At 36.8% G+C, this 15,551-nt stretch overlaps 1 protein-coding gene across 1 annotated transcript in view; it reads left to right on the plus strand.

Annotated features, from left to right (window-relative positions):
* The window catches only part of GABRA2 (gamma-aminobutyric acid type A receptor subunit alpha2), a 56,245-nt gene that overhangs the window by 16,209 nt on the left and 24,485 nt on the right, over positions 1-15,551 (plus strand). The window contains exon 3 of the mRNA XM_082051021.1: positions 9,186-9,253. Coding sequence (XP_081907147.1) covers positions 9,186-9,253 — 68 coding nt within the window. The remainder of the gene's footprint in view (positions 1-9,185; positions 9,254-15,551) is intronic.

The raw sequence follows: 15,551 nt of genomic DNA on the forward strand, positions 1-15,551 counted from the left end.
TCTCAAATGTTTATACAACCAAAGCACCCATGTTGTATTAATATCTACAACAGACCTGTAAATTGGAGGAATACTCTGTTTGAAGGATAGGAAAAAAAAATCCAGATAGATGTCTAGATAGATAATTGCTATCTTAATCACTTGACAGTTGATACCTCTGAGATTGTCAAAATGTTTTTTGAGGTGCCAGAAGTCCAGGAAGTCCAACAGTAATGACTAAGAGTATCTACATTTCTTCTTTTCCCCATGCAAAGAACCAATTAAAATACGCACTTATGCATTGGTTTTAACTCTCATGTTTAAGTACCAGCAGAATTCAAGCTAGACACTGGTTGATTGGTTGGCCTGATGTGGTATGGGCTGCACCAGTCACTACAGTAGCCTTCTTATCAGTGATTAAGTTCATTCTAGTTTAAACATTTCATTTATTCTCTATCTGATTTGTAAAAGGGATATGAATCCATGTCTCTTACTTTCCAAATCTGCTAACTTCCACTGGAGATGTTTTACTTTGTATCAAGTATCTATATATGTATCAGAACATGGACTGAGATCCATGTTTTGTACCGCTGAACTGTAGAGCCATTCACGTTCTTTAGCCAATTAGCCCCATACAAGCTGAAGGCTTAGGTTTGGCAGTGCCTACATCTCCTGGACCCCATGTGTAGTGGAATTCATTGCTTCAAACAGCCGGGCCTCCTTTGTGGAACATGGGGAAAGCTAGGCCTATTGGCGCCCTTCAGAAATTGTGTGGGCATAGCCCTGACTGTCTGCAAAAGCAGTTCATAAAGTCAATAGACTAAGAGGGGATCTGTCAAGCTAACTAATTAAAAAATGCTGAAGAGAAGCATGCAGATGAAGCCTTTTCTTACCAACATGGGTGAAACATCCATGTTTGGGTGGGAAAACATTACCAGTTTCCACTTCATCTGTCCACAGTGGTGTGGCCCCTCTAGATCTCATGCCATTCCTCCTTCCCTGAGAAGAGCCATGAGAGTAGCTGATAGCCTGGGATGATGGGAACTTGTGAGAGAGAGGGCACCTCTTCTCAAGTGCATGCTCTGATTTAAAGCAGATACATGAACTCCAGTTACTGTGTGTCAGGGTCTGTCTTGACCACAAAGGTGAATTTTCTAAGATAGGGTATGCTTCCTCAGTCTTCGGAAGGAATTGTTCTGCTTTGTGTAAATAATTAGATATTGAGCAGAGACTTCAATTTGTGTCTGCTACGTCCCATGAGTACTGCTAGGCTGTGGTATCAGTCTCTTGCTTGTTTTCTTGCTTCTCTCTCAAAGTCTTTGGCCCAGTAAATTTGTAATTATTTATAGTTTGAGAAACTCATTGGGACTTGGTTGAAAGCCAGTTCTTTAAGCTGCTTGGCAGCATCAGTATATTTTTGCCTTAAGGTGAAAATACAAGCACCCAGGGAATTTTAGGTACTGAAAATGTTAGACAGGAATTTGGGACTAAAGGAGTTTCAGACAAATCTAAGTGCAAAATGTAGCCGTTATGATCTGAACCACAGAGACATTCAGATTAACTTTTATTGATTTACATGGAAACTTGGAGCTTAAGTAACTTAGTGGAACATGTCCAAGATACTTAAAAAGATAATTGGGCACTAAAATCAGTCTTCAGCCCTTCCCTTGAGTGACTTTTTGAAATTTTCATACAAAGCTGGTAGTGAAGTTAAAACTGCACCTCAAATATCACTTGTGTCCAAGGCTCTTCATTCATAGAATCCTTTGGAAATGTGCTTAATTTTATTACCTGAAGTAACAAGATTTGCAAATTAAAGGTCTCTTGGTAGAGAGAGAGAGGAGAAAAGTAGTAAAGATGATGTTTGTGTATATGATCTGCATGCTGCTTCTCTTTTTGAGTGAGAGTTAAACTGAAAACCTGTCAAATGCATATGAAAATTATCTTAGTTATGGGTAAATGTACCAGTCAGCACAGAGAAAACTTTTTAATTTTCCATTTGCTAGCTGGAAACAGTGCTCTTACAGTTTACACCAGTGTTTTTACATACAGGACAAATCTGACTAATTAATTGACTGTGGAGAAATATCACACTATTTGTGTTGTAGATATGCCTGCATTTTATTCTGTGCACACTTTGTGGGTAGCCTACACCTAAAAAAGATGTTAGCTCAGCTAAAAACATATCTGAAAATGTTTTCCCAAGTCTACAGAATAAAAGGATGTTGACAGTTAAGCTAAATTTCTTTTCATGTTAATGTGTGGGGTTTTTTAACTGTCAAAAAGTCTCACTTGTCTCTAAAGATACATTTACTTTTAACTTAAGTTTAGTATTGCATTCCCTCAACTTTATATTTTCCTGCTATTTCGGACCTTCTGTATTCAGTTTAAGAAAAATAAATGCTACTTTTCTGAAATAAAAATTCCAGTTCAAGAATAAGCTTATACACAGGACCAAGTATTCAGTTAGTCTAAATGACATAACGGTATTTATTTCAAGAGTACAGTATTGCTTTACCAATTTTCCCAATTTCATGAGTTCTGTGTAGGCCTTGAGAGGGTCTCTGGTAGTGTTTACATGGAGCTGTCTATTTAGTATATGATAGAATGTCTGTTAACAGGTATAAACTCTTCAGAGGAAAATCAGGCAGGGTCTGTTAGCCTACTGGCTTTCAATTCCTGTATCTTTCTCCAGAATATTTTCTCCAGAATATATTCTTATTTCAGTGAATGCCATAAGAATGCAATTATAGTGCCCAATTTATGTCTCATTTACACCAGAGTTAATCAAGAGAGCAACTGTTAACAGTAACACACATATTACTAGGTCTTACTAGTGAACTTGCTCTGCATATGCTGTGTTAAAAGGTGGAGATTTGAAAGAGAAGTTTACTTATGGCTCATATTAAGAGATTGTCTTGCTGATAGATTGAGGATACAGTGAGGCTATTGGAAGGGAAGTGCTGATGTCAAGAAGGGAAGTGAATTTGTTTCTTCTCACAGCTGGCTTCAATTTACAATTTGGAAGTGTATTTGTGTGTGCACATGTGGCTTTGAAACTCTTGTAATTTAACAGTGGATAAAGAATGAAGATGCTAAGTGGTTAGATACATAAAATGTCATGTAAAGCACCAAAAACAAAGAACTGGCAGAACAGTGTTTTGAAGTATCTGCATTCCTATGGATTTTGCTGTTCTTGCGGCTCCACATTGCATAACCTCCTCTGACCTCCATTCCCTGACAACCAGAGTGTCTTGAGCTGTCAACAGACACACTAAAGAGCTTGTCAGATAAGGGGAGCATGTTGAGTTGGAGCAGTGTTTGATGGATTAAGACCCTGGCTGCTTCACCTGTGCAATTCCTGACTTGTATTATGAATGACAATTTCAAAGCCTTTGAGCAACATTGCCAAGAGTGCCCTTAGAGACCATATTACAATGTCAGAACAATGTCATTTCCAGTTAAATACTTTTTATAGCAAAATAATTAAAGTAACATCAAACTTTTGACAGCATTTCCACAAAAACTCAGAAATCCTTAGTTAAGGCTCCCACAGCACTGCAGCTTGACCTCCTTTTTTATTTTTTGTTGATATAATTAAAGAGCAATATTTTAGGTTCACATTTTTTTACATGCTGTAGCAGCCCTTCAGTTACAACCTTGCAGTGTTCTCCTGGGTACTATTTACTCTACATTTAAAATAATATTTAAAATAAATTGTTTCATGCTATGCATTAGAACTGTGTATGTATATTTTAAAAGCTCTGTCCCACCAAGAATACTTGGTTTTGGATTACCTCGAACAGATTGGCTTTTATTTTAGCTGCCCAGACCCTGGATTTGCAGTTGTATTGACGGAAAATTCAAATTAAAAAAAAGTCCAACCCAATCTGCTAGCTTGTTTTCTTTTGAAGGTAACCTTGACACATTAATGGATAATGTAGCCAGATTCAAGCAAACAAACATCTGGAACTTTGCTGATGGTCCACTCTGAAGACTTTGCAATGATCGCACTCCTTTCCTCTCTTCTTTTGAACGCACCTAGAACTAGCCATGTGTGTTTGGCCCTACACTCTCTGAAGTGAAAGGATTGTTAATTGTTCTGGTAAGAGGAGAGGAGGAATGAGCAAAACACAGATAATTTTCAAATTTGAGAGATATTCAGAAAATTTATTTCAAGAAAGATAATCCTGCCTCCGAGTTCTCTAGGAAAGGGAGAGCTCTCAGATGTGTGCAACCCTACATGTCTAGCTACCCCATGCTGTAGTCGCTGAAACCCTCTGTACCCCTTCAGAGATGCAGGCAGCTGAGAAGCAACATTTGAAAGAAAGCAGAGAAGTTTTGAAAACTGCCTGGGAGGCAACAGTCCAAAGGAACTCATTCAAAATTGAGTTGCCTCTGTGGAAATTTCCAATTTTGTCAAATTGGTAAATGCTGATGAGGAACCTTTCCATCTGACCATTTCCATTACTCAACCTGTGATTGATTTAGACTTCAGCCTGTGCAAATTCTCTGCCAATCGGCCTACTTCAGCTGAGTCAGCTCTTCTACTGCGGAGCAAGTCATCAGGACTTCAGACCATCAGAAAGGGTATCCCAGCAGCAGAAGAGCTGGCATAATGGAATGGACAAAGGCACTGATGCCAACTCTTAACTGAGCTCTAAACTCCTAATTTTGATGAGTCAATGATGTTGACATTTTCCAGTATGGATACTTAATGTTGGATAGCTGAAGCCAGACTTAGTAAACACCTATGCTTCACATTACTTGCACTTCATTTAATTCTTCTGCCTCAGCTTCCCAAGTACAGAGAAACTAAGATAATAAAATTATTTTCTTCAGAGAAACTTATTATAATTAATGTTTGCAAAATCGTAAATGTAATTAAAGCACACAGTAAACCTTCCAGCTAAGGATAGATAAGGATATATATATAAATCTTCTGCAATTTGGTATATTTATTGCTTTTGCTTTTTTTTTTTTTTCCCCCCAGTGTTGATATGACAGTTCAAGTAAGGAAAAGGACTCAGAAGAAACCATTTCTTGAGAACTATGTGAAACATAATAGTTATTGCTTTTACTACTTCTATAGGATATGCTTTTCTTCCTCTCTTTATTCTTAGCTCTCTATTCTTTTTTTGTCAGTTTACCTTTGGCTTCCATATTCTGAGAAATTTGCCTATGCTACGTCAGATAAGGATTCTCTTTCAACATTTATGGCCAAGACAAGTTAGCAACAATGCCATAATGGCATTTGTTGAATTTCAGAGCACTTCATAGGACAATGTCATCTACATGTCATATTCTTTGTCCAAGATTTTTTTCCTCTAAAAGAAACATCAGAAATAGAAATTATATCCATACTTTTTCCTGTTCCTGTTGTTTAACCTTCAAAGGCGGTGATTCAGAATAACTTAGGAGCTCACAGTATAAATGAGTCAGCCACCCCTTCTCCCAAAAGAGGATTCTTCCTTAAAAACTGGACTATTTTTCAAAAGTACTAGGCATTAATTGATTTAAGCACTTTTGAAAATCACACCTCTTAGTTACATGTTTATATGTCAATTGAAGAAAAAGATTTTGTAACTCTAGTGGAAAAAACTTGACCTAAATTTTTCTCAAAAAACTAGACTCTAGATTTGTGCACGAACACATGTTGCATTGAACAATTTTTTAGAGTACAATTCTTTGGCTTTTCCACAAGCACTGATGATCCAGACCTGTTTGAATCTCCAGTGGGCTAAGTGTGATGACTTGTGCTGTTCATGACAGAATGTGATTTATAAAAAGCCTGTAACTGTGGTGCCTGATGGATGAATTCTGATCAGAGTCCATCTGAAACTGTGCTTTGTGCCTCTGAATTGTTTTCAGTAAGTTACTAGTGGGACAAAATGATATGTTTTAATACAGACTTTATTTGACAAGCATGTATTCTTTCAAAGTAATAACTACAATATTTGTTGTAAAAAGGGATAAATTTTTTTGTTTTAATGGAAACCGATTCTGAAACCTTCAGTTCAAATTTGTAATTCAGAGCAAACTTAATTGTAATTGTCAAATAACAAAGAAGCAGCAGACACAAGGCTCAGACTGCTAATACTAACAGATGGGAACAGGAGTAATTAAAGATTTATTACATTTCATCTTCTTTTGTTTATAAGGACCAGTTTCCTTGTATGTGGGGTATAAATTAGAAGTTCTAAAATATGCAGAATTTTGAGAGAAAATAGGAGACAGAAATAAAAATCTGCCGGTTCCTCTTTTGTGTACTTTCCTCTTTTGTTTTTCTTCCTTTCTTCTTTCGTTCTGCTTTCTTATCCTTCCTTTTTCCCTCAGTCTTGTCATTTCTTGTGACTTTTCAGCTTCCCTTGTTCCTTTCATACCCCATTTCAAGGTGTTCTACCTACTCCCTCACTCTCTGCTGTGGTGAGCTTCTTGCCTGAGGAAAAGCATCCTGGTGGGATGCCTGCCACTGGAATTAACCCTCACATCAGGGAAGAGCAACTGGTTGCCTTGAAACTCATGCTGTCATCACTGCCTCGAGCTATGCTGGTTTAAGGCAGTTTGGAAATAAAAAAGAAAAAAAAAAAGTTGCATGATTAATTTGCATCCATTCCCATTCCTGAAACTATGAGGGATTAATTTGCCTCAGAATTTTTTATATACATTGAAGTGCTTTTCTTAATTATGACAACCTGAAATGAAGCTCTTGCAGCTGAGGGTCTATGGATAGAAAACCTCTTCTTCTTCCCATCCATACCCTCTCCACTCCCCAAGTCTTGATCCTTCACTCCAAGAATTTGAAGTGATCTGAAGTGAGTAATGTACACCAACAGGATGAATCTACAGACTGTTGCAATAGCATTAAATGGTGTGTTGTGGTCAATTTGTTTGTTCTCAGCTCTGTCATCTCTGCTCATTTCTGGTGGGAGGATGGATCCAGAAATATGTACAAATAAGATGATAATATATGGAACTTTTGTTTTTAATTAAAACTTGAAATGCAAGGCAAGCCTGAATATTCCATGTCCTGTAGTTTACTATATGCAAATTGTAAACTCATTCCCATATGTCAAACAAGTTAGATGCAAACAACTGATAGCAACAGGGTGACGTTACGAGAGGACTGTGCTTCCAACCATTTGAGGGGCAGTATGTGCAGATTAAGATTTGCCAAGTGACCTTGTTGCTAATAGTAGGGTTCCTTCGGATTATACCAGTATAATTGAAATTAGCCTTGGTTTTCTGCTGTCAAGATACTTGATTGTCCGTCATATTTTTTTAACACCACTGTTTTTCATGTAACTGTAATTAAGATTTCATGTTGTCATTATAGTACAGGCCAAATTTCACAGCACAGACCAAATTTCACAGTACAGGCCAAATTTCACAGTTAGTCCCTGCAGCACTGTTTTACCCCCCGAAGAGTATCTCTCCTGTCACTTTTCCATTTCATCTCAGCCTGTGCCAGGTAACCATTTGGCGAGAATAATTGTTTTTTCTGGAGAGTCTCCCACAGGCAACATGTAGTCACTAGCCTTCTGAACTGTACTTGTGGTTTCTGTAAGGTATTTCAGCCAGACTCATATGTTAACCTTGTTGAACAGTACAGACTCAGCACCTCTTGTTGTCCACTGACTTAAAATTAGTTTGGAAGATTTTTGGAGTACACGTCAACTCAGCTTGTGTATAGATGCTGCATATGGGATTACAGAAGTCTCTGTTACACAAACAACATCTCTCAGAACACGCAGGGGAAGTGTGCTTTTTCAGCTTTCAGAATGATGCATAGTAAGAATCAGCCTGCATTTATTTGCTTAAAAAGCAGAGACAATCTGGGAAAGAAGATTCTTCTTGTTGGGAAGGCTTTACAAAGTTCTGTATTCTGATAAACAGGGGTGTAGTGTTCCACTGGAGAAGGAAATTCAAGCTTTTTTAAAGGTGTGAGTGCAGGAATGTACCCTCCCCATGCTACAGAAGTTTCCTGAAAGTACAGGATCACCTCATCTCTGCAGCTACATCCCTTTGAAAATACACTGCGGGCACTCATAGAAAGGTCTTGCCTTTGCCTGGTGGCTGGTAGAGCATCTGCCATCATGGATGATCACTGCTGATTTCTACCAAGAGAGGGCAGTGATTATACTGTTAGCCTCAATACAATTAAAAGTAAAATCTGCCTATACCACATATTTGGCAGAATGTAGCTTTTAGGCATATAGAAATGATTAATTATCTATATTAAATGATGATTAAATATGGAATTCATAGTATAACAGCAGGATCACTCATATAAAAGGCAGTTGTATTACTTTTAGGAATGGGAAATTCTGGGGTTATTCAAATTGCAGCTAGTTGTATTCAAATATTTATTTTCCAGCCAGCAACTGGCTATAAGGCAGAGAATTTCTCATGTTGACTATCTTGAGTGCAGACAGTAGTTGGCAACTGCTGTAAGAAATTTCCTGCAAGTGTGTGCTATCCCTCTTAGTGAATATCATTCCATTTTGAGCCTAATTGAAAACTGAAGATAGAAAAATCAGCAATTATTTTTCCCTGCAGTACAATATTTAATATTCTGATTTCATGGCTGTCTGACTACAATGATTAGGAAGAACATTTTCTTATAGTGTTTATAGTACCACAACAATGTATCAGGAGCACAGCATATCAAGGAAAGGAACTATTATGTTAAAATACGTGGCACCTAAAAACATACCAAATTAAAAGTAGGATGCTGTTGAGTGTTGCATTTGGTGTAGTCAATAATTGCTTTTTAAGGTTTTTCTTGTCTTTGGCTTTGAAAAAGCTATTCTGGATGGAGAATACAGCCTTGAACTAGAAAGACTGCAGTTGGAACGATCTGCAACAACAGAGATAACACCTCTGCAACAAAGGCCTTTATGTTTAGAACTGTACTACTGTGGTAACAGTGTGGCTATTTTTGCTGGTGGAGAAATGGGAAATACGTGTGTAGTTGCTGATGGTTGTATAGTCCTTTAACTAAAACAAACTACTCAGTGGGACAAACTCTTATCCAATAACCTCTGTGTTAAGTCAAGTAGAGACTCCCAGTATTTACAACAGGATACTGGTTAGAAGTAAATAAGGACAAAAAATTGTTCAAAATGTCCCATAATTTTGCATTGAGAGTTTGAAGAAGTACTGTACATTTAAAATGCTTGCTTGCTTTTTTCTTTTTATATCAGACAGTATTACTGAAGTCTTCACTAACATCTATGTGACCAGTTTTGGACCTGTTTCAGATACTGATATGGTAAGTTTCTGAATCTTTTGCATATATGGTAAATGGTATAAGATATATACTTTTAACTTCTTTTAAACTTGTATTCTGATTTTACTTATTGTAGACAAATTGGGAATAATGTCACTGAAATAAGGAAGTACCAAATCCTGGTAGTTCTAAAGATGGGAATTGGTTTATAGACTTTACATGATAAGAACACTTGTATTAGCTGTTTAGTTTAGAACAGTGAATCTTCTGATTGTCTCCACTGACTGTACTTTGGTTTATATTCTGGACCAGTCTTGAGATGGGTGAACTGAATTCCTCTTGGATGAAACTAAGGTAGATGTGCACTGTAGGAGAACACAACGTTGGGAACAGTCTGAAAGACCTGAATGGAGTCAGTCTGAAATAAACTTGAAAGATCTAGCTTGGAAGTTGGGTCATCAGCACAACTGTGGTGTTCTACAGATCTGTCTTTTTTAATTTGCACTATTTAGTAACCATTTAAAGGAAGTCAGTGACATTAAAAATAAACTGTCAGGATATTGGTCTGGATTACATTTTTTTTGGTGAAAACAGTAATGGAAAAAACTCTGAGGTAAGAGGTCCTCGGGAAGCTCATTGCAAATCATACAGATTATGGAGAATGTGTCACACTGGGGAGAAAAATCTTCACAAATATAAAATCTCTAAGAGAAAAGAAGGGAAAGATAATCTGAAAGTTACTTTATCTGCCCTTACCATTCCTGCAATAAGTTATTTTCTGCATGAATTTTTTTTTAATTATTTTGAACAGTCATGATTATATATGAGACATAAAATACTATGTATGTGTATAGGTATTAAAAATGAATATTTTTAAAACTAGGAAGTATTTACTTTTTCTATGAAAATTTTCAGGTTATGCAGTAAGCATCTTGATGTTGCAGGCTAGGTTGCAATGATACTAAATATTTCATCATATGCTCTGCAATTTAAAAGTTATTTGGTCACTGACTCACACATAGTCATACCTTTGGAGAAGATATTCTGGATTTTTGTATTTACTTTTTTGTGTGTGTGATAATTACAGTTTTCAGGCTTTGCTTCAATTGTGGTTAATACATTACTAAGGCTTCACATGAAAGTCATTTCATAGGAAAACCAGACATTTATTTTCTTTTTGTCACTGTATATATTACTGATTCTCTCGAGGTGTTTTTTTCTAATGATGTTAAGTTTCTGAAATGATTCTTCTTTTATTACTAATTATAAAATACAAGTATCCACAGCTACATACCAAGGTGGTATGAACATCTTGACCTTGTTATTCTAGTACCTCATGACTTCACAGTGTTTACACTTACAGTATTCCTGTGAAATGGGGAGATGATATTAACCCAATTTTAAAGATGTGGTACTGAGGCACAATGAGACTTACCTAAGGCTATGCAAGTCACTTGTGCTTAAATGGCAATTTAATGAAAAGCTCCTTGACCCTAATCCCTAGCTCCTAAACCACTTTTGACATCGGTGTGTAAATGTGTGGAGAAATCTGGGTGTCCACAGGCAGATGTGACACCACAGTAAGGGGTCAGGTCATTTGATGCTATGGCTCTAATGGCTCTGTGCAGAGGTGTTAATTGAAACAGAGAGCAGTGCATCAGAACGGCAGCTGGTACTGTGATAGGTAGGTCTATTTGCAAGTAAGTAGGTAAGTAAGAGCAATTTAATACTTGCTGCTACAAGTTTCAGGGTTAATTTAGCATGTTCCTTTGATAATTATAAAATAATTTTCAAATGTATGAGCAGTCAAGTAGAAAATTTCAACATGTGATTTTTGAAATAATAGCTTCCAAAGTACCACATATTCTGTCAAACATGAAGGTGACTAGTTTTTACCATGAGTACTCTTTCATTTACTGAATTGATAATGTAAACTACTACACTGAGGGTTTATTGATATTTTCTTCTGTAAAAGTTGGAAGCTTGGAAATATTCTCGTTTTATAAGCTTCCTCCGTAAAAGGCTTCATGGGAAGAATAAGTTTGGCTCTTGACCATATCCTCCTAATTCTCCAGAGGATCCCAAACTGAATCTCAAATCTTTTCAGGAAGGTTGGGTCCCAGCCCCTGAGGTCCTCTACTTTCACAGTGTGAGTGGCGAGACCCTTAGTCACAATGGGTTTTTAGGCTGGACACTACTGTTGCTTGAAATTCTCATAGCCATGGCTGCTGGGAGCACTCCTTCCCATGGAATTTTTCATAGCAACAAAAGTCAGCAGATGACTGCACCGCTTTGCATCATCTGTTTGCCAGTTTTGTTTGTTTTGTTTTGTTTTGTGTTTTGTTTTTTTCTTCCCCTGGGTTAGCATTTTGTGAAGAGCAACAGTGCTTACGAGAAAAACCTATCAAAAATGGAAAGGGTGCTCACTGCCATTGGAGATGTTAATGTGTGTATACAGTATGGAAGAAGGAGGTGGCATGTTGAAAATGATGGGTGGACTGGGGCTAAGGACACTGTTGTCGCGTAGCTGTTTTGATTCACAAAGTCAATAAAATGGCATTCTAACCCTTATTGTTGCTGAATTAATAGCAATTTGTGAGGTTTCTCTTCTCCTCACTAAGTATAGGGGTTCCCATTAATGATAATATAATATTTTGTGCAATCTGTGACTCAGTATTATTTCTAGAATGTAAGTTTTTATTCATATTCCTTTTATTTCTCCAGTATCACAATTTTGCTGAAAAATAATTAAGTCCAGGGGAATTTGGTCTTTGACTGATTTCAGGCTAGCTGAAGTTGTCATTGATAAATTTAGGAGGTAAAATCTGAGGCTGAGATTATTCTCCAAATGCGTTAAGCATGAAAACCTTTTGATTTTTGTTGTGGATTAACATTTTGACTAAGTTAAAAAGATGGTACTCTCTGTTCTGCCCCAAATAGTCAGCTACTAAATCTGTTGACTCTTGGCCAGAACTCTATTGCAAATTGCACTTTTAATTAACTACTGTGACTAAAATATTGGTGTATCTATATTAGCTGTGTCACAAAAATGCTATTGTATGTCAACCACAGTATTTAATGTCAAAGGAAATGCCAATGTACAACAGGAATTTTCAACTTCATTTTGCAAACTAATGGAAATCAAGGAAGGCAAACCAAAACATGTGATTAACAGATTTTATTTTCACTGTTCTGTCTTTTTGAGTTGATATTTCTCTGAAATGTTTAAGTTCAGTATTATGATGCTATGCCTTTTAGGCTTCCAACCAGATCAGTGATACAAATTTATTTTGACATTGGCCTAAGAGAAGAAAAGCTGCATTGTTTAGAAAAACAAACAAACCAAAATTGAACAGAGCAATCAGAAAAAAAACATATATGAATTTTCTAAAGAGTTATAAGGCTAAATTATGATTAAAGAGGCTAATTAAAACATTTGTAATTTAATTTAAATATTTAATATTTGGTAGTTCTGAGATGAATGGGGTTTTTGGTTGGATTATGTTTTGTAGGATAACAAAATGAAAATAATTTAAACATTAAAACTGATTATTATTCTGATTTTTTTTCAAAGTCAATTATTTGAAGTCTGATAGTTTGACATATCTTTATAAATATATATATGCTGCTAACTCTGATTTTAGCACTGCAAGGAAGGTACTTTCACAGCTTTTTTCAGACTTTCTTTCTTTCCAGTCTCTACTGACACTTTAACTTCTAAAATTTCTGAGATAGTCATAACTGCTGATGTCCTTGATAGAATGAAAAAACATAAATAATAAATGAGAAACATATTTACTCTGCAAGCAATAGTTATTCTCTGTAAAACAGATCACATAGGCACTGAGAGCCTTTATATGAGGTCTGCTGTGAAGAAAGATTTTCCAAGATTTTACCAAATTTTGCCTTAGAGCAGTCTTTCTAATTGTCACCAGGAACAGTCTTTCCTGCTTTCCTACAACACACAATAAGTAGGTGGCAGAGCCTGAATCAGTTTTGCTTGAATTTTAAACCAGTAAGCTTTCTGAAAGTTCAACCTTAGCTTTCCTCTGTCTTTGTGGAGTTTTGTTTAGTGTGGTTATATCTTTGGTTTTCCCTATTGTTTGTACACAACAATTTTCCCTAGTTTCTTGATGATAGACCTCTATTTTTTCACTCTGGAGTCAAGAAATATGAACCTTTCTCCGTGGAGATGGTTATAGCCAGGTAGTTCATTGTTACACACACTTCCATCTTGTCAGTTTTCAATAAAACTTTGAAAAAGTGTTTCGTATTTTTCACTTATAGCCAGAACAGAAATTTTCAATGAGGCCGAAAGTCAAATCCAGAAATGACTGAAAGGATTGTTACAGCATCTCTCACTACAACTGCAGAAGGTTCTTTAGAGAGAGTGGCTGAACTAGAAAACACATTTCTTTTTTTGCGTCTATTTTTTGGATTTCCTCATTCACAGAATCACAGAATCGCAGAATGGTTGGGTTGAAAGGGACCTCTGGAGATCATCTAGTCCAACCCACCTGCTAAAGCAGGTTCGCCTAGTATAGGTTGCACAGGAATGTGTCCAGGCAGGTCTTGAATGTCTCCAGAGAAGGAGACTCCACAACCTCTCTGGGCAGCCTGTTCCAGTTGATCTGGCACCCTCAAAGTAAAGAAGTTTCTCCTCATATTCAGATGGATCCTCCTATGCTACAGTCTATGCCCATTGCCCCTCAGCCTATTGTAGGGCATCACTGAAAGGAGTCTCGTCCGATCCTCTTGACATCCACCCTTGAGATATTTACAAACATTGATGAGATCCCCTCTCAGGCTTCTCTTCTCCAGGCTGAACAGACCCAGCTCTCTGAGTCTCTCTTCATAAGAAAGGTACTCTAGGCCCCAAATCCTCTTTAATCTTTCCATGAAACTTATTTTTTAGCTGTTTCAGGGTCTGGTTATTAGTTATAGTTCCTTAACTGGAGAGAAGCATTACAGGGCTGCATGATATCTAAGCCAGGACAGAATAGCAGAACGTACCAAGATTATTTTTTTACAAAGATTGAAAACCAGCACCACGATTATTTTACCATAGCTCTTGTTTTAACTCAGTAACAGAAGACTAAAGAGTAAAAGACAAATAGAAATTATTAACACACTTGGCTTTCTTGGGTGTTGGAGAGCATCTACATTGTCTTTTTATCATCGATATGTTTCTGAAAATTAAAAAATTGTTTGCTCTATTCCCGTTTATTATAGGCTCATGTCATTGCTTTTGTAAGTTAAATCCATAGGCTTAAATTTTGAGGAGGATATCTCACATGATGTCTTGCAGAATTTCTGTCCTTTTTATCTGTTGGAAAGACTTGTACCCCTGTGCAGCATCCTGCCAAGTGGATGAGTATTGGAGATTGATTTGTCAGAGGTTGTGTCCAAGCTCTTCACTGACGTTAGCTCTCAGTGTTCCTCTTGTTTGGACTCTTGTCCCTGGCACCAGGCGTTCATTGTGTTTCAGGGTTGCTCTTTCTCTGTGTCTGAATAAAAAAGGGTAAGTAGAAATGCTTGTGTTTTCAGTGACAGCAGTGTGGATAATATCTTGTAGTCTAAGCAATCCCTATTTGTATCTTTCACATCCCTCTCTTATCCCCCCTCAGTGCTTATTTTAGACTCAGGGTTCATTCTACATCAGCTCTATGGAAAGAAAGAGAGAGAAAATTGTTAAGAGAAGTTCCTTCTCATAAATGGGTATGAATAGGAATAACATTCTTTTCCCTAAACACTATCATTCAAACTGGTTAAACACATTTTTTACAGATTTTTTTCCAATACTTCATGTTTACGTTAAACACTTCAACAAAACGACTGAAGTTGGCAGACAAAGCAGAAATAAAAAGCTTGAAATGAGTTCTCCAAATAGAGGAAAATCATGCTACAATTCCCTAGAATAGTTTTGAAAGTCATATATATCTGCCAGACTTTACTTACATATTTAAAAATGAATACATGTTCATTTGAAATGCAGTGATGAGATAGTGTTTAAGTTTTTAACAGGGCTGCTAAGGGTTTTGATAAAAAGTAATCAACAGTGCAGTTTTGAATCACAACCCTTCTTCATAATGGAGTTTATTCAGAATATTTTCAAGAATTCTATTCACTGGTGTGTAAGATCCACACTTCCCAAAGACTTGAAAGGAAATTCTGGCTGTCTGCTATTTCCTTCTGTGTTCTGTGCTTTGTACACATCAGAAGGTAAGTTTTGGAAAAGAACAAATAGACTGAGTTTATACATCTGTGCAGTGAGATTTCATGTTAGATATACAGCTAGTGAAGTACTTTTACAGAGCCTGAGCAGTCAGTGTTTGTGACT

Source organism: Streptopelia decaocto (assembly GCF_964273445.1).
Source record: "Streptopelia decaocto genome assembly, chromosome: 4".
In the NCBI taxonomy this organism is placed as follows: domain Eukaryota; kingdom Metazoa; phylum Chordata; class Aves; order Columbiformes; family Columbidae; genus Streptopelia; species Streptopelia decaocto.